Below are 19009 nucleotides of genomic sequence, written 5' to 3' on the forward strand. Positions count from 1 at the left end.
TATTTCACAAAGAATAAAAATATAACCTTGTAATTTTAATGTGTGTTTATGTTCAAAAAAAAAGTGGCAGATCCATGTTAATAAACCTTGCTTAGGGAAAAAATAAAATAGTTGCTAAGCCATGGTGAGTAATTAGCCTTTTAGCATCCCCTTTCTTCAAGAATGCTTCCTCCTGTGCTGGTTCTTTTAAATAGCTCCAGTCCTGCCTGCCTTTGTTGGGCTTGGAAATTGTTCACATATGAGAGAAATTAAGCTCTCATTTAACAGAGACACATGCCTGTCAAGACCAGAGGAACAAAGACTAGTCCCTGGGGCCTGTTCAGCTCCCAGAGGCTGCCACTCATTCTGTTAGCAATGCTTACCCTTTACAGAATGTGTATAAAACCCAATAAATCATTTCATCTGCTGTGCTTAATACACGAGAGCTCGGACCATTTTTCAAAGTGTTTTCTCTTTCTTATACAACTTCACAGCTAGTTAGTTAAAAAAAAAAAAAAAGACCTCCTATTGGTGTTTTGTTTTTCAAAATGCAATAGGACTTTTCTAGTCAAAAAGGTAATGAGAATGTTCCCAAACACAGTCGGCATAAAGGAAGAAGCAGCACTATCTCCTTAGATTTTTTTCCCCAGATATCTTTCCTACATTTTATGGTTAATAATGAGAACACCCATTTTGCAAATTACCAGTATATCTTCCAGCTTCTTTTCAACCTACATTCAGAAGCTAGCTCTGGCAATAGGAAATGGTTAAGGACCAGAACTGGACAGACTTGCTGTACTATTTAAATTCAATACATTTTGCCCCTTTGGAACATACAGCCACCATGTTCTTTCAGGGTGGAGATTAAAACTATTTAACAAGCCAGCTCTTTTTCACTAGGAAAATAAAATGGCCTTTTAAACCCAACCAAAATATCCCCTCACACATTGTCATTGCGAAGAAAATAAGATGATCTTTGAGCCTTCTTAAGGAGAAAATATAGTGTTACCTTTTACATAGAAATCTCTGTCTTGTCTCCTACTTCATATCCTCACCTACTCCTTCCCCTGGGGAAAAATACGGGGGCTCTGATGAAATGACCAGATTTTAAAAGCCTTCCAGCTTAGGGATGCCTGGATGGCTCAGTCTGTTAAGCATTCAACTTTGGCTTGGGTCCTATCTCATGGTTCGTGAGTTCGAGCCTGTAACTGGCTCTGCTCTGACAGAGCCTGAGCCTGCTTTGGATTCTGTGTCTCCCTCTGCCCCTGCTCAATCTCTCTCTCTCTCTTTAATATAAATAAACATTAATTTTTTTTAATTAAAAAAATAAAAATAGGGGCGCCTGGGTGGCTCAGTTGGTTAAGCAGCCAACTTCAGCTCAGGTCATGATCTCATGGCTCGGCTCGTGAGTTTGAGCCCCGCGTTGGGCTCTGTGCTGACAGCTCAGAGTCTGGAGCCTGCTTTGGATTCTGTGTCCCTCTCTCGCTCTACCCCTACCCCTCACCCGCTCATGCTCTCTTTCTCTCAAGAATAAACATTTAAAAAAATTTTTTTAAAATAGAAAACTTCTAGCTTAGACTACTCTCATCCAAAGTGGAGGGGGGGGACAGCTGTGGGGAAATGAATATCTGTCCATAATCATTAAAATAAATACTTTATTCAAAAGTAAAATGCTTGTTTAACCTGTGTTGCATGTAGAGCAAACTCACCAAGGATTTACTCCAGCAATGTTCATCTTTCCACAGAAACACTAGGAGTTCCAGGGATGATAGCTTCAATCCCCAAGGTGCTGTGAGCCCCCAAATCATAAGAAGCTGGTAGCATAAGTAACTTCACTCTGCTCAGCAGGGAAGAAAAAGCAGATCTGGATTTCATAAGTAAAACCAGATCTATACAATGGTTATATGGTAAAGCCCTGCAATTAATGGGAACCATAAACAGTTCAAGAAGCCAGCACTGCAGTAGTTTCTCCAGAATAGATTTCACTCATATCTAGTCAGATATTAATCAGATGTACAACTGGCACAAATGCTTTGTACAAACACAGATAACTGTCCTTATGCCTTGGTACAAAAGAAAAAAAATGATATGGATGTGCATTAGACTCTTTTACATTCATATTTATGTATCATTCCTGCATGATCTATCATTTTTCAAATAATAAATTATTTTCATCTTTAAACCACAAATCACATCCTGCAGGCCTTAGCAGATGCAGATGTCAGAATGTGGTAGTACAACAAAATTAATTAAATAACCCTTGAAAAAATAAAACAAAGTTTATTTATAAAAAATGACATTAAGGTGAACTGCCTAATAAGAACACGGATTTGCTTAAATAAAACATTATATGGTTCTGTTTTAGATTCATCCCTAAAGCCCTGAAAGATATTAGAATTTTAGTGAGTAATTACCCTATTTACTTCAAACAAAATGGGAGGAAATCGGAAAACCATATTAAACTCTACCACACATCAGAAATGAAATTCTCTCATTTTTTATCTTGCAACGCAATAAATAAATTGTAGTTGGAAAATTTATTGGGACTAGAAGCTGAAACCTAACAAGCCAGAAATGAGGAAATGGCCAAAGGAATATCCATATCAACATTATGCTTCAAGCAGTAAACTCACTTCTAGGAAGCATAACCAAGTAGTCTCCCCTTCACAGCTTAATTGTTTTCAGACAGTCTGAGCCTCACTCAGCACCACCCCCACAGTTAGACAAAATTCTAACTACTTAACACATCTCTTTTCAAATGAAAATGCAACACTTGGGGTGAAAACAAGAGAGACTAGGAAAAGGTGTTATATGCTATATATGCCACTGACATAATACTACACGAGGATATGCTGTAATTTCCTGCAATTAATACTTTAGCAAAGCTATAAGAATTTTTTTCCAAAAATTATAATATTTCACTTGCAACACTAAAATTAAGTTTGTGTCACCCTTTCCATTATATAGCCCTAATGCCAGGAGTTTGTCATTGGCTACAGAAGTGTGTTTGGTGTAGCCTGAAGGCTGTAGGCATTTATAGGCCCTCTTCCTGAATAAGCTTTTTAAGAATCCCCAATAGCTATCATTTCATGTGGCAGGCATTACAAACCACCACAATACCTCACAAAAGAAACGTGAATTTGACCTCATAATTCAAAACCTTTCAGTGATTTAAAAGGTAAACATTCCTAGGTAGACATGGCTTATGCTGTGGCCAAACGACATTTTCCTGCAAACTTTGTAGGCAAAACTACTACTATTCTCCATTTTCTAAGGAACAGAGTTAATTCCCTTCATCTAGAGTCACAGGAGGTCAGAGTTGCAAGGAATTTCTGCAACAATCTTGTACATGATCTTTGTTCTAAATATATGGAAAATGAGAATCATTGCAGAAGAATAATTTTCCAGAAGTCACGTAGTTACTAACAGAACAAAAACTAGACATAGACATCCTGAATCCAAGTCTAGGCTTCTTTCTGTGACTCTACACAGCTCTATTTCGTCCCCAAGTATACCTGGTAACTGTATACCTTCCCAGGAGGAAGAAGAACAAGTTCTGCTGATCAGATCACTTACTGTCTCCATGTACCCCTTTTTCTAGGCTTGAAATTGTGGCCTCCTTGAGCCAATGGGAACATACAAGTCTATGGAATTAATTCAGTGTCCTTGGCAAAGTGGGTTGGGAAAAAAAGTAAGAGATGGAACAGGCATACATATCAGTAAAATAGCCTGACAGTGCTGGAAAGATCTGAACCTGTACCTTTGTTCCAGCTATGTGGAGACTCGGTTGTTTTTTATTAACTGGCATCTCTATTTAAGCAGCCAGAAATCAGATAGGACAATTAAATCACAAGATCTGATGTCCTATTGGTGATCACAATGTATTCCAGAGATGATTACAAGATAAAAAGATAGATGCCTGCTCCTTTTCTGTTAATCTGCATTGTAAAAAGTAAATAATAGTAATAAAGTTAATTATAAAAGCAATGCATTCTCTTCCATCCTTTTTTTATGCCTATTTTTACATAATTGAGATTATAATGTACTTAATGTGTTCTGGGTTTTTTCCACCTAATGATATATTGTAACCATTATCCCAAATCATTAAAAATTATTTGTAAATATTTTTAATAGTCTATAACAGCCCATCACATGAATATACTAAATTTATTAATTTTACTAATATTGAATATCAGTTTTCTTTCAGAGTACATTAAATTCTTTTAATTTTTTTTCTTATACAAAAGCAATAATGTTAGAAAAGAAGTTTTTTAAATGTTTATTTATTTTTAAGAGAGAAAGTGCATGTGCATATGCATGCGAGTTGGGGGGGTTGATTACTGGGGGGGCAGAGGAGCAGAGAGAAGAGAGAGAGAATCCCAAGCAGGCTCTGTGCTGTTAGTACAGAGCCCAACACAGGGCCTCATTCTCATGAACCATGAGATCATGACCTGAGCTGAAATCAAGAGTTGGACGCTTAACCAACTGAGCCACCCAGGCGCCCCGGAAAGATTTTTTAAAAACTAAACTGAAACAAGAAAAAATAGTTTAACCATAATTCTATTACACAAGGACATTTGCCTTAAACATTGTACACTTAATTACTTGGGGTGTATAGTGAATCTATCACAAATCCAGGACTCTATGGTCAGGACCAATCTTTTTGGGAAGGAAAGATACTATACTGATGATATGGAAGCCAAACCCTAAACATAGAACTCAAATTTCCTCTTTATTGGACTGTCAATGATCTGAACTTTCTTCCACAAGGGATCCCTAGAAATTCCAAGGTGTCCTTCTACCCTAAATCAGAGTCATTGAAAGGGTCCTGCCAAAGACCAGTGTATCTCACTATCTTCGATAGAACCAAATAAGACAATCTTAACAGGAAAACAGCTGTTGTGCAGAGGCCAACTCTAAGTGCCCAACATCATTTCTCTTTGCCCTGGTTTCCAGGTTTCCACCCTTGCATTATAGATATTCCCTCCATGAGCTGGAATTCCTCCAATGACAGATTGCATGCTTGCTCGATCATTGTGGATCTGACTTAGCCTATCTGATCTAAAATCAACCTCTGGCTAGAACCAATAATGAATACTACTATCTCACTTTTGCCTGTTCCTCTGCATTTTTCATTTCATTTCATTTCATTTCATTTCATTTCATTTCATTTCAAGTAGGCTCCACACCCACTGTGGGGATCAAACTCCTAACCCTAAAATCAAGAGTGACATGCTCCCCTGACTGAGCCAGCCAGGCACCCTACCCTCTGGGCTTTTCCATAAGACAAAGCATACCAAGTCATCTAACTGTGCCTCTACTCCATCAAATCTTCAAACATAAAATCTAGAAACCTAGGTCTGCACAAAGCATTTCAAAAAATTACACAGAGGGTAGAGAGAAAAACTTGGAACTAGTTTTTCCTTTTCTCAAACCTCCGTTATTCATCACTAAGCAAGGTGACAGCTTCCTATCAATGTGTATTTTCTTCCTCTCCATGATCTTCTGGTATTAAGCTCATTCTTCTACGACTATATCCACATTGATTCTTTCAAACCCCAGCCTCCAGCTCCTAAACTGATGATCTGGGAGCTATCATGACATTCATGATTCTCAGTGAAATGCAAGTCAAGTGGAAGGAGAAGCTGACAGCCACAGAATGAAAAAAGGTCCTTTAGGACAAACAAATACCTGAACCAGCAGCTGGAGAGCTTTCCTCTCCTTGAAGTTTCAGGCCCTGATCGCCTCCTCAGGCACCATTCAATTATACTAATCCCAAAGTGCCCTGTATTTAACTAATTCTCTGTACATTAACAAATGACTTCTGCCACATCCAGCTTAAACACCAAACTAGGACTTACTTACATCTTTTACCGAATAATAGCTCATAAGGAATGTTTCTCCTTATAGGTTACTGGTTCCTAACATTATCACAACTTTTGAAAGGGGACAAAAGTTAATATGCAATCAATTGAAACAAAAATCAGCTTTATTGTTCTGCCCCCTCTTTTTCCTGTGAACAATGTAACTAAAGAATGCATAAGAAGCAGCCAACATTTGTGTGGCTGGGAAATGAATGAAACTATTACAGTACAAAATAAGCCGGGCCTGTTAAGAGTTCCTTAGAATAGTCTGTCCACCTTGTCAACATGTTCAAGCAGCAGCCAAGTCACCCCAGCTGAGAGCCCTTTCCATCTGCACTAATCTCAGCCTCTATAGAAAATTCAATTCTTCTACTGAAATGTATGTTCAACAACAATCATGACCATGACCTGACTGAGGATGGACTTTTCCCTTTCTTCCAATCTGTGAATTCCTTAACTTCATTGTTTAATGTTACAATTTTAACATTTTCTTAATGAATTGGGTGGTAGAAAAAATGAATTCAGTGTCTCACAGTGAGACCCTGACACATTTTGCATCATTTGTTTTCTTTTATTTTGAACAAGTAAAAATATCTGACTCTAACATTAATAACTTTTGAGTGGGAGTTACCTTATGTGAATTAAAAATGGTTATGTCAGTACATCCCTTCAGAATTTAAAAGATATTTCCCTGTGCTATATCAAGTGTCACACAGTATATCAATTTTTATTTCCCATCTCTCAAGTCTGGTATGCATACTGTTTAACTTCTTAAATTCTAAATATAGACATAATTCACAAAAGCTGGGCAAATGCTTGACTTACAGGAGATGGCGTACACAAGATTTATATGAACAACTTTATTTTAAACAAGAAGGACTTTTGCATTTTGTGCTGCTACATCACATAACTTCATCTGTGCTTTTTTTTTAAAGCTATAAAATAAATTGGAAAGGTTCATTTACTATCCTTCTAACTTCACAAGCACTGTTGATCTAATAGAAAAGCCCATTTTAGTGTGAAAGGTGAGAATTTGACCCTATTTTCCAGAATAAAATGCCATGCTCCCTTTTAGACAATCTCCAGGCAGCCCTGTCTAATTCTCGGCCAACCATTTCTGAATGCCTGATAAAACTTACTCTCTTCTACTGACAATTAAAATACCACTCATGTGGCAGCCAGAGAAAATTGCTGTTCTTCCTTTTCTTCTAGATTATCATGGTACTAATAATTGATTTAAGTGCATCCACATTGACTGTCCTATATTCACATCACTAATTTGTGGATTCTAAATACGCATGAGTATATAGATACAAACATATGTGTACACGTAGATACAAAATAAATACATTTATGTTTCTCTATAAGGTACTCTGAAATTTATACGTGGTACACAACAACAATAATGATAGTGAAAGATACTGTGCATTGAGCAACTACTAGAGGCTTCATATGATGATCTCTAATCTCACAATGACTAAGGTACTGTTATTACTCATCTTCCTAGGAACTAGGAAATGTAGGCTCAGAGACATTAAGAAACTTGTCTCATAGCTAGTAAGTAGCAAAACAGACCACTGAGCTAATTAGCAATAGAACTGGAATTTAAATCTGCATTTATTTAACCAATACTTATGCTAGTCCTAAAAACTTTTAAATTACATACATGCACTCAAAAATAATGCATCTTATTCTCTACACCTTCTCCTTTTATGTACAAACCTAGCTTAAAAGTGTATTCATACATTCCATATACATATGTGTGTGTGTGTGTGTATAATCTCAAGATGTAGTCAATTTCATAGAGAATTCTTTAAAAAAGCATATAAAAATAAATAACGGGCTGATTTTCTGGGTCATTTTGTTTAAATAATAATTGAGAATTTATTTTCTAAAAGTTTTTGTCTTATTATGAAAGGCTATGCTTCATTTTTATTTTCAATACCTTCTCCCAAAGGAAAAAAAACATATTCTGGTCTCAACATTCCTGTTTTGCCAGTAGGTCTATATATAAATAAAATCAAGTTATAAGAACAATTGATTTATTTAAATTGTTTAAACCATGATCCATTATAAGCTTTCTAGCTTTTAAGTAAAATAGCTGTGACCAAAATCAAAAGTATATTTCAGCTGCTAAAGAATTATTTAAGTTATGCCCAACCCTCTGTCTACAGATATATCTGTCTATAGATATAGATATAGATAGATGTTAGATAGATAGATAGATAGATAGATAGATAGATGTTAGATAGGTAAGTAGATAGATAGTCCAAATAACTTAGAGTTCACATTTAATCTGCATTACACTGTATAAAGCAGTATTTCTCAATCTTGATTGCCCTCTAGCATCATTTAGAGAGTTTTTAACAATCTTCTATCAGGACTGTACCCCAGACCAATTAATCAGAACCTCTGGGGTGTTACCTAGGCATTAGTATTTTTAAAAGGCTTCCATGTGATTGCAAGGTACAACCCAGATTGAGAACCACTAGCATCAAATGCTGTCACTCACTGCTCACTTTTGTCCGCTGGAGAGGGGAGCTGTAAAGAAAAGTATTAACATTAAAGGTCCTGACCTTCAATATAAAGACATATAACTTTAAAGCCCTCAGAAAGTAAAATAATTAACTATCTAAGAAGTTTATATGTAAATACCAAAAGAGTCACTCAGCCATGAATACATTTCATACTACACTACAGGAAGATTCCAATTATGTTCTTTTTATCTCTTTCCTTGTGGGTATGCACCCACAGTTGTAGTAGTTCTGGGATATAAACTGGTTCTAATGGCAAATCTTCAATTTTTTTTTCTGTTTAGGGACAAAGAGCATGCAATGAGATTTTAGATATTAGATATTATTATCTACATTTTACAAACTAGGAAACCAAAGTGCACTAAGATTTACTCAAGTCACAAAAAGGACAAATTGAGACACAACCTGGAATGTTGGAAATAGCACTAGACAGGGAGTCAAGAAAGTTGGGTCCCACTCACAGCTCTGCCAATATTTAGCTTTTTAAGCTTGGACAAGTCTGTGGTTTCAGCATCCTTGTGTAAATTAAAGAATTCGGACTGGAGAAAGACTTGCAAAGAAATTTCAAAGGAAAACAAAACTGGGGACATATATATGTATTGGGGAATGTCTTATTTCACCAAGTAAACCACTGGAAAACAAAGAAAGTGCATGCCATCTATTTTCACCTTTACTTCATAAACAGAAAAGGCATTTTAATTCCAAAGGAAGAAAAAAAACCCATAATGTCAGGGTTAATTTTTAGTATAGCTTAATGACAAACTCACGGTATTGTTGTCCACCAGGGATAGCCACCGACCCTCCCCGTGATGAGTGAATGAGAATCATGAGGACCTCTAGATGATGTTCCCAAGTTTAACCTTCTACTAATGTGGAAAAAGAGTGGAGGGGGATCATTTAATACTTCTTAGTGTAGTACTCTTTCAAAGGTTTCCCAAAATTCATTATTGAAGAACTACCTTCATCATTTTTGCCATACCCAAGTACCCAACTATTATTTGCTTATGGCTTTTATTTCAATTGACTTATTTTTGCTTAAATACATTTATTTCAAAGGAAACTTTATATCATTACCTCGAATAGAAAACTAAAATCTCTTGTCATAAATAGAAGATAACCAGATAAGTATTAAAATCCAAGTTTTATATTATTTAATTTTATTTCCTTTTACTTGTAGCTCAATACTATTGCCTCCAAAGACTCTGAGCCTAAAATGTTCTCTCTCTCTCTGTCTTCCCTACGGAGAGAGATTAGCACATCCTAGAAAGGTATTAAAGACTAACACTAAACTGAGCCCTCAATGTAATCAGAGAGATCAAGAAAAAAATAGAAGAGAGCCTCCTTTTCCCCATGGGATTGATTCACTATTACGTAATGTCACATGCTGACACCACCTGGATCATCTGCCACTCTGCTACTCCTGCCTCTGAAGAGGTAATGTACTCTCCCTTTTTCACTAACGCCAGAAAGAAGCAAAGACTTTAGTTTGCCAGAATTTTTAGTATTGGTAGTTAGAGACAGCGGGCTGGGGAGTGGAGTCTGAGAAAAGCACAAGAAGATAACATAGAGAATGGAGGGTCACCTAGAGGGGGTTAAGGAAACCAAAGCATAGTGCCTGGAAAGCACTGAGATTCAGGGTCTGGTCTGCTGAAAGATCTTTGCCATAGGCCGCATTTAGAAAACAGACAGCAAGCAGATTAATAACTCCATATAGCAGCTCATAGGATCTGGGCAAGTATCACTTCTTATTTTTAGATCCACTCCAACTTTAACAAACAGTCTAGCATGGTTAACACGGAGTTTCTAATCCACAGAGAATTCACATTTTTAGCTGCGAAGGCCCTTGCTATTCATGAATTATAGCAGCTTTACCTATTCTTTATAATTCAGAAACTTCATTATTAAAATGTTTGAAGCAAGCTACGGAGCATCTATCATTACTTAAAAAGTTAATTAGATTACATAAAAGAAATAATTAGATTTGCATTTTTATCTTGGTTTTAAACTTCCAAAGAAGATCACAACAGCCTGCCTGTGGGCAATTAAAAACAGCATACAGCAGAGAAATAGAGGAGAAAGGGTCTGTTTTTCCTGGCTAATTCATGATTGAGGATAGAATTACAAAATATTTTAAGGGCTTGCTGAAGCTGGGGGCTAATCCTAGACTTCTAAGCTTTGTTTATAACTCTCATTTCATTGCAAGAGAGCATCAGATACATGTGCAGTGCCAATAGTAGTATCAAATTACTTCCAGTGGGTTTACTCAGTCCTGTTCAGAGGCTGTTGGAAGGAGATTCGTTACCTGATCAATAACACAAAAAAAGGACTATTGGCTAGAGTCAAAACAGGAGCACTGTAATTGCTTTTTGTTTACCAATGCTAAATACAATTAACAAAGAGGTACAACATAAGACAGAGGGACTACATGAGCCCGGAGCGCTCCTGACTTTCATCAGTCTTATGTTGGTTCCTCCAGCCATCTCCAAAAGACAATAAATGCCAAGGTCCAGCTCTTAAATTAGAGGTCACTTAGATATTTAATGATGAAGCATATCTTTAAATATATATCTATTATTATTATCCCAGCAAAAAATTAATTAACCAGGTCATACAGGCCATGAAGGCTAATGTACAAAGTAATTATTTCTGATCTTTAGACAACTACTTCACATAAAAAGGTAGTCCTTATTCTGCTCAGCAGATACCTGAAATGCCTGTAGTTAATCATATTGAAGGAAACAAAGGCAAGGTTTATCTCCTTAAAAGGTGAAAGTCCATCTCAAATTATTCTGTTTAATGGTTTAAGAACAATTACCTCCTTTCTTATAATATTAGCATCTCTTTTGGTTACCAGACAGGAAGAAGAACGCATATCTAATGGTGCTCTCCCATGACAAACACACAGCGACACACAAAACATATGAAGAGCACACAGGAGTATATTGTAATCAAAATGGAAAACACTGTGTATGAAAAAATAGTCATATACTCTTAAGAACAGAGTAACGTCTCAGTGAAGAGACAAATACTTGGCTTTGTAAACAAGCAGCATGTATTACCACATTTAAAAGGGACAGCTTTCCGATGAGACAAAGAGTATGTGCAAAGCAGCAGCAATGACATTTGGTTCAGGCCTTCCACAGATGGAATTTGCCATCTAATGTATGTATTAAATGACTAGGGAAGGGCAATGAATATTGTACACTAATTGTGAAGATTAACAAAAAGCTAAGAATTTCAAGTTTCACAATTAAACTTAAAAAGGCATGTGTATACGAATTCATGAAATCATTGGCCCTGGCCCAGGAAGCCAAATGCCCAGGTAATACCCCAGCCAGCCAGTCTACTATTAGGAGACCACTGTTGTTCCATCAGCAATGTCAGGAGAGGACACAGCCTATATAACACACAATATAAGCCATTTGAATAACTCTAAAATTGGGGTTTGAAGAGACTATATTTTATCAAAAACTCAAAAAGTAAGCTTCTTACCAAGATATTTTCATGAGCTAAATTCTCCTCCAAAGATTAAGTTTTAGCAACAAAATGCCATCAATGTTTCCTAGTAACATGCTATTGAAACCAAAGAATGTGGGATGTTGTATCCACGAAGAATAACTTCTCTAGATTCAAAAACCATGACATGCTCAATTGAGGTTGTGTAAATAAATATATAGGTGGATCAAGAAAGCAGGATTTATAAAGTATTTTCTCCTTTGCTTAGACTAGACTTACATGTACTGGTTGATTAAAATACTGTAAATATGCTTTGATGTGTCCAATAATTACAAGTGAATTTTGTTTACCTGTCAACATAACTCATAAATAAAATGCTACAAAAGACTGGCTAAGATACTCTAGTGCAATGGTAGGGGACAAGGAGGATGAAATTACTGAAGCAGTCATCTGTCCTTTGGAATTAAAGGATGAGAACTGGCATTCCCAATTCCAAGGATCATATTCCATATCTATTCCATACCTATTCCATATCTATTAGTTTGGCTTTCCATACACTTGATGAAAACTGTGCTATTTTTGTCCTGGAAGAATCAAAAATGTCCAACTTTTTCTGGGCTCTATATCGGGGGAATTACTTAATATGAAACAAATTAGAGGAATCACCATTTTCCCCAAAGCACAAACAGAGGGATTTGAATTCACTAAGCAAACAGCCTCCTAAAAGATCTGTTAATATTAAAGCATTTTAATAATCATTTAAAGTTATTAACCTGATTTTTTAATGGCAAAAATTGACTCATCAAAAAAATAAAAACATTGATTCACAAAGTCATTCATCTTGCTTTCTAAACATGGTTCACATGGTCTTAAATGTATCTTTTTGAAAATTTAGTTAGAATTTACCAAGGCAAAAGTATGTTAAAAATTATACTTAAGGAAGAAAAAAAATAATATGGTTTTTAACTACACATATAAGTTTTGAATGATTGCACATAAAATAAGCATGGGGACTTTTACAATACTGTTTTCATCATGTCTTCTTCCCATCTCTAAGGAAAAGTCCTGATTTCAATTTGTACAAGCCATTCAGGTTTTCATTTGCTTCCATTACAATAGGCCCAGATGTGTTGGTGTGTGGTTATTGTAAGAGGTTTGACACTCTTCCTTTTCTTTCTACTATAGTTTGCAAAATCAGGAACAACAGTACTGATTCACAAGTCAGCATTCTGAACTATAAGCAGACAGCAATCCTGAATGTAACCAGCTGATACTCATGATCCAGAGCCAATTGCCATGGCTTAATCTCACTGATTTTGTTAGCTAACAGGTTCTAGGACTCAAGATTTAAAAAGAAGAAAGAAGGTCAAACTTGCTCAAATGGTCTCTGTATACATTTGTTCTCAGAAGGGAAAGTACGTTTTGTACTCACCTTATTTTACTCTTTGTTCTGTTTTGTTGTCAAACAGGAGAATGTTTCTTTCATGATAGAAAAATGTGTGCAGCATCGCTTAAATCTCATATCTTGCTCAAAAAAAACTGTACTAAAATTATCCCACCAATAATCTCTCCTAAATTGGATCCTGTCTATATTTTATCAAAAACCATATTTGAAAAATACGTTTAATCCATTTCCCTTCCCCCAAAACACCTGAAAGTCTGAATATCAAATACCTGCTTCATAAGTGTCAGAGATAAATATGTTTTGTGTAAGGAATATTTTTAAGCGTTTGAAAAATTCTTCGAATGGTCGCACACTGATAAGATAAATACTGACAAGATATGCAGTAGTAACTGCGGTAGCTCAGGACAGAACAAACTATAAATACAGGTTGTTGCTTCCTGTTATTTTTTAAATATAAATTCTTATTACGAAGATTCCTGTATTTCTAAAGTGAATGCAGCTCTGACACTTTGAATCTGTCTCTGATTTTATAATTTACACAGCTGAGATCAAGTGCTGATTAGCTTCAATTTTTAAAAATTTAAACAACGAGAAATATCCATGATTTTAAAAGTAATTAAACTTCTATTAGAAAACCCGAAAAAACAATTTTCCTATCTTCTCAAATTAAACATTCCGATGAATAATATTTAAACATCATATTCTATAGTTTCCTGAAGGCATCAATTTCATGTGGTAAAGTTACAACTAAAATCATATGTTATCAATAAATGCTATTTCATAAAAATGCTGTGAACTGATTTGGTTGCTATTCATCTGACATCCTCAGTACCACAAAACAAACATCAATTAAGACAGCTACTTGTTAGAAACACCAGTGGACTGACAAGTGAAATACATTCAAAATAAATAAAGAAGTAAGTAATGAAGATGTAGAAAAACATTAACAATAAATAACTGATAAGGGAACATCTCAGGAAACTTCTTCCATTCCTGCTTTACAAATAGGAGAAACAGAGAGAACTAAATGATCAGGTTATTTAACACCTACTGAGTTCTTAGAGAGGAATCCAGAGAAAAATGTAGGAAACCACAGGCTAAAAATCTTGACCTTAGCAGTAGGAGCTACACTGAAAATTCTAATAAGGGCAGAATCAGGGAACACCTGGACAGTTATTTAATTAAGGATCTCAGCATGAGTTATAAAAGAGATAAGATATCCGGAAGAGAAATTATTCTGAGATTTCATTGTAAAAGCTGACTGTCAAAAATGCCAGAGACATTCCATCTCCTCTGTATTTGGACTCTATTTTGAAACACACAGACTTGTGTATGAAAGATAGAATCAGAACTAATTAAACAACAACAACAAAAACACTGGTGAAAACCCTCAGGTGAAGATAGCTGGACAAAATGCCAAATGAGGTACAAGTACTTCTTCAGGCACCAAATTGGTACTTTAAATGGAACACCAAGTATGATTAAGAAATGAAGCAAGGCTCTAAGTTGACACCACTGGCTTTCACCAATGAAACAGTAGAAGAGTAAACTATGACTTCATGTGAATTAATATTTTTTTCAATACAGTAAGATATATGGGGCACCTGGGTGTCGCAGTTAAGTGTCTGACTTCAGCTCAGGTCATGATCTCATGGTTTGTGAGCTTGAGCCCCACATCAGGCTCTGGGCTGACAGCTCAGAGCCTGGAGCCTGCTTCAGATTCTGTGTCTCACTCTCTCTGCCCCTCCCCTGCTTGTTCTCTCTCTCCCTCTCTCTTCTTCTCTCTCTCTCAAAAATAAATAAAACTTAAAAAATAAATAAATACAGGAAGGTATAATATTACACTCAAGCAAAGGAATAATATAATTCACAACATACTGTTCCAACTAGGCTGAATAACAGATCCCAGAGGTTAGAAAATATCCACAGCTGGCTCAGTTGGTTAAGCATCTGACTCTTGGTTTCAGCACAGGGCATGATCTCACGGTTCATGAGTTTGAGCCCTACATCGGGCTCTGTACTGACAGCACAGAGCCTGTCTGGGATTTTCTCTCTGCCCCTCCTCTGTTCTCTCTCAAAATAAATAAAACAAGAAAGAAAAGAAAAGAAAAGAAAAGAAAAGAAAAGAAAAGAAAAGAAAAGAAAAGAAAAGAAAAGAAAAGAAAAGAAAAGAAAAGAAAAGAAAAGAAAAGAAAAGAAAAGAAAGGAAGGGAAAGAAAGAAAGAGAAAGAAAGAAAGAAAGAAAGAGAAGGAAAGAAAGAAAGAAAAAGAAGAGAAAGAAAGAAAGAGAAGGAAAAGAAAGAAAAAGAAAGAAAAGAGGAAGGAAGAAAAAAGAAAGTATACACAGCAACCAAGAGAAACCACAGAGGCTGTGGTGGGCACACATAAATTTGGGATGAGTATTCCTGAGGATTAATCACCAAACAGTTCCTTATTTTATGGCTTTCTAGAAGTCACATACCTATGTTCCTTTTTTTTTTTTTAATTTTTTTTTAACATTTATTTATTTTTGAGACAGAGAGAGACAGAACATGAACGGGGGAAGGGCAGAGAGAGAGGGAGACACAGAATCTGAAACAGGCTCCAGGCTCTGAGCTGTCAGCACAGAGCCCGACACGGGGCTCGAACTCACGGACCGTGAGATCATGACCTGAGCCGAAGTCAGACGCTTAACCGACCAAGCCACCCAGGCGCCCCACACATACCTATGTTCCTATTCAAAAGTGGAGGTCAGTTCCCTTACCGATCTCAGAGAGCCATTAGTTAAATTAACCATCAAGTTTCTAAAGGAATGCCAGAAATCAGAATCCCTTCCCAGACCATTGTAATCATTATCTATGCATTTGTGTTACAGTGCCACAACAAAAAAGGGGAATTTTTAAATTGTGTTACAATTATTTGGGAACACGTTTTTCTTCCTTTCTAGATTGTAAGTTCCTTGAAGACACATAATTATTCATTGATGTTCACACTCCCCACAGCACCTAGCAGAAATGCAGTTACTATTTCTTAAAGAACAAATTAATCATTATCAATCTTTGCCCAGGTCATAAGACTCTTCTCATAACTGACCTACTCAGACAGTCCTAACAAGCAAATAAGTATAAGCTTCTCCCTGTGATACTATTAAGACGGTAAAATACAAAGCAGAAACTGGTTTGTGGCAATAAAAATAGCATGTGTGTGCTACCTTTGAAACCATTTAGGTTTCCACTGGGTTGTGCTAGGCAAATGGCAGAAGGAAAAAGAGATAAGGTTTATTCTGTTTACGTGTCACATCAGAAAAGAAGGCTTAGACCACCACGCGGTCGATGTTTCCTACATCCACTCATACAATTTTATACAACCTCCTTGAGCAACAGCCCTGTTGGTGCTGTAAACAGGAAAGGGGCACATTTGCAGCATTTTCAATTCCGTTTTCAAGGAGGAAAGTATCTTAAGTATAATCAGCCGAGAGTAATAAAATACACTGACCTGGATCTGTTGCTGCAGGAGATTAATTTTGTGCTGCTGCTGCAGAAGTTGCTGCTGTTGTCTTGCAATCTATCAGAAATAAAGTTTCATTAAGTTCAAATGAAATGCTTGCACCTTTGCCATTACCCCAGGTATCTCTCTTGGAATTGCAAGAATGCTTTACTGTACTTCTATGTGAAACAGTTCCTATAAAATGAGAGAGGCAGACTTAGTAAGTTGGAGAAAATGAAAAATTTCAAACAGGTGCCGCCTCTCTGCTTACCCCCTAAATCTCTCTCTGTAGATGAACAGGACCCCTTGTACGACATTTGTGAGCAGTTCATCCATATCTGCAATGGTCGTCGGGAAAGAATGGGAATTTTGAAATCTGATCTTTGGACAAAAAAGACAGGAAAACTCTGGCTACATTTTCTCAAGAGCTTAATTTGGATGTAAAAAGTAAAATCTGTAAGCAAAGACAGGAAATAACTTTCCATTACTTACAAACATGGTCTATTTGGTGAAATCTTTTCTGAAGGGAAGATTTTCAGAGCTGATAAAACTTACAAATATTGTCAAGGGAATGCAAAAGAAAACAGCAGAAACTCAAATCTTTCCTTTTTTCTCGTTGATGTCACACATACAAAGCATTTTTTAGAAACAAAATTCAATATTCATCCATTTATCCTTTTGAGGGCAATGTGTTCATTTTAAAGGTCACGATCCACATATGAGTTTTACCTTCATCCAAAATCAAATTCAACACGTTAACACGTAATCTGGCCTATATAAAGAAATATTAACCACCTAAAGCAGGCTCTGTGGAGGATCCGAATCTGCCCCTCAGAAGAGCAAACAACTCCTTTAGCATAATGGTGCTTACTATAAAACATGAGGAAGGCATCAGGCTGTTTATTGCCTCAAAAGCTGAAGTCCGGGGGATACCCCTTATGAGAACACACTGCCAGCGTAAGAAGCTAGACCGAGAAGTGGCCCCAGATTACTTAGAAGGCCTTGGTTTTGTAGTGCCCTATAGGTAAGAGTTACAGCTTTTTTGTTCCTATTTCTTCTATTTCCAAAAGCCAATATTCTAGAATGGGCAATCTTAGAAGCAGCAATGAAGGTGGATCAGCCTTCAACTGTATATTTCTTGAGTCTTTTTGATGCTTTAGCCTAGAATAGAGGGAAACACCCAAATCACATTTCATTGAGCCCGAGATAACAAAAAATAGCAGTCTACTCCAAAATGTTGTTTTGTGGTTTCTGGTGATGACTGGCTCATACTGGAACTCATGATAAAGCTGCCCCTATCATAGGCTAGAGTTTGAGAAGTGGGACTACTCCCCTCCAAAGCTTTATAAGCAAAACAGAAACACTATGTAATCAGATTGGAAAGGCTCAGTCTGCTTGTCACTATTCAAATCAGAAATGGGCAACTCACTTGGCAACTCTAGGTATAGATGTGGGACCCTCTGAATATTTATTTCCTCTTAGCAAGCCAGTGAAACACTACTAGGCATCTAATATTGATGGTCCCTCCTAAATGATAAAGTGCTGCATAGAAATGCATCCAAAACACCACAGTGCAATTACTATCACCCACTCTAGACGTATGGGTTTGACACAGTGAAGTATGGTACATAAGCACCATGTGGCTCAAATTCTGAATTTTATTTGCCAATCGGTTGAGCTACATGCTCGCTTCATTGAGCATGACAACCTAGTTTTAAGTGTCATTTAATTTTCATTTTGAAATATAATTACAAAGTGTTCACTGTAAGATATCACTCGTCTGCAAATGTGTCAAGATTAATTTGTGCTAGCTTATTCACAAGTGTCAATAGTTAATTACTGTGTCATCTCTGGATGGCTAAATGACATTCTAACTTCTGATTTTTTACAGTGTTCCTTTATGTTATTTTCCATTAGGGGCTGAGTCCATATTCCTACATGTGGGCAAATATTCAAGCATATAAAATACCAGACGTCACAACTCATTAAAATCAACAGAGCATATATTGCTCTATATACCCCTATAAAATACATTTAACTGAAAAGATAATTCCAGTAATAATGTCAGATTTCTAAAAACTGCACATTAATTTGGGTCCATCTGATCTAAAGCATCAGGGACTACTCTATAGGATCATTGTTATTAGATTAATGTACTCTTATGAGACAGGAAAAAGGTTTGGGAAAGTGATTTATTTTTTAAAAGATATACACTTAAACTTTGCTATTTTTTCTTCTTTCTCACTTCTAAATCAATGAAATCAAATTCTTAGAGGAGCCATGTGCTAATTTGTTTTCAATGATTT

At 36.3% G+C, this 19009-nt stretch overlaps 1 protein-coding gene across 15 annotated transcripts in view; it reads right to left on the minus strand.

Annotated features, from left to right (window-relative positions):
- The window catches only part of SOX6 (SRY-box transcription factor 6), a 619212-nt gene that overhangs the window by 186542 nt on the left and 413661 nt on the right, over positions 1–19009 (minus strand). For all 15 annotated transcript variants that reach the window (XM_043580746.1, XM_043580741.1, XM_043580744.1 and 12 more), the window contains one exon: positions 16713–16781. In XM_043580746.1, coding sequence (XP_043436681.1) covers positions 16713–16781 — 69 coding nt within the window. The remainder of the gene's footprint in view (positions 1–16712; positions 16782–19009) is intronic.

This window comes from Prionailurus bengalensis, chromosome D1 (assembly GCF_016509475.1).
Source record: "Prionailurus bengalensis isolate Pbe53 chromosome D1, Fcat_Pben_1.1_paternal_pri, whole genome shotgun sequence".
NCBI lineage: Eukaryota > Metazoa > Chordata > Mammalia > Carnivora > Felidae > Prionailurus > Prionailurus bengalensis.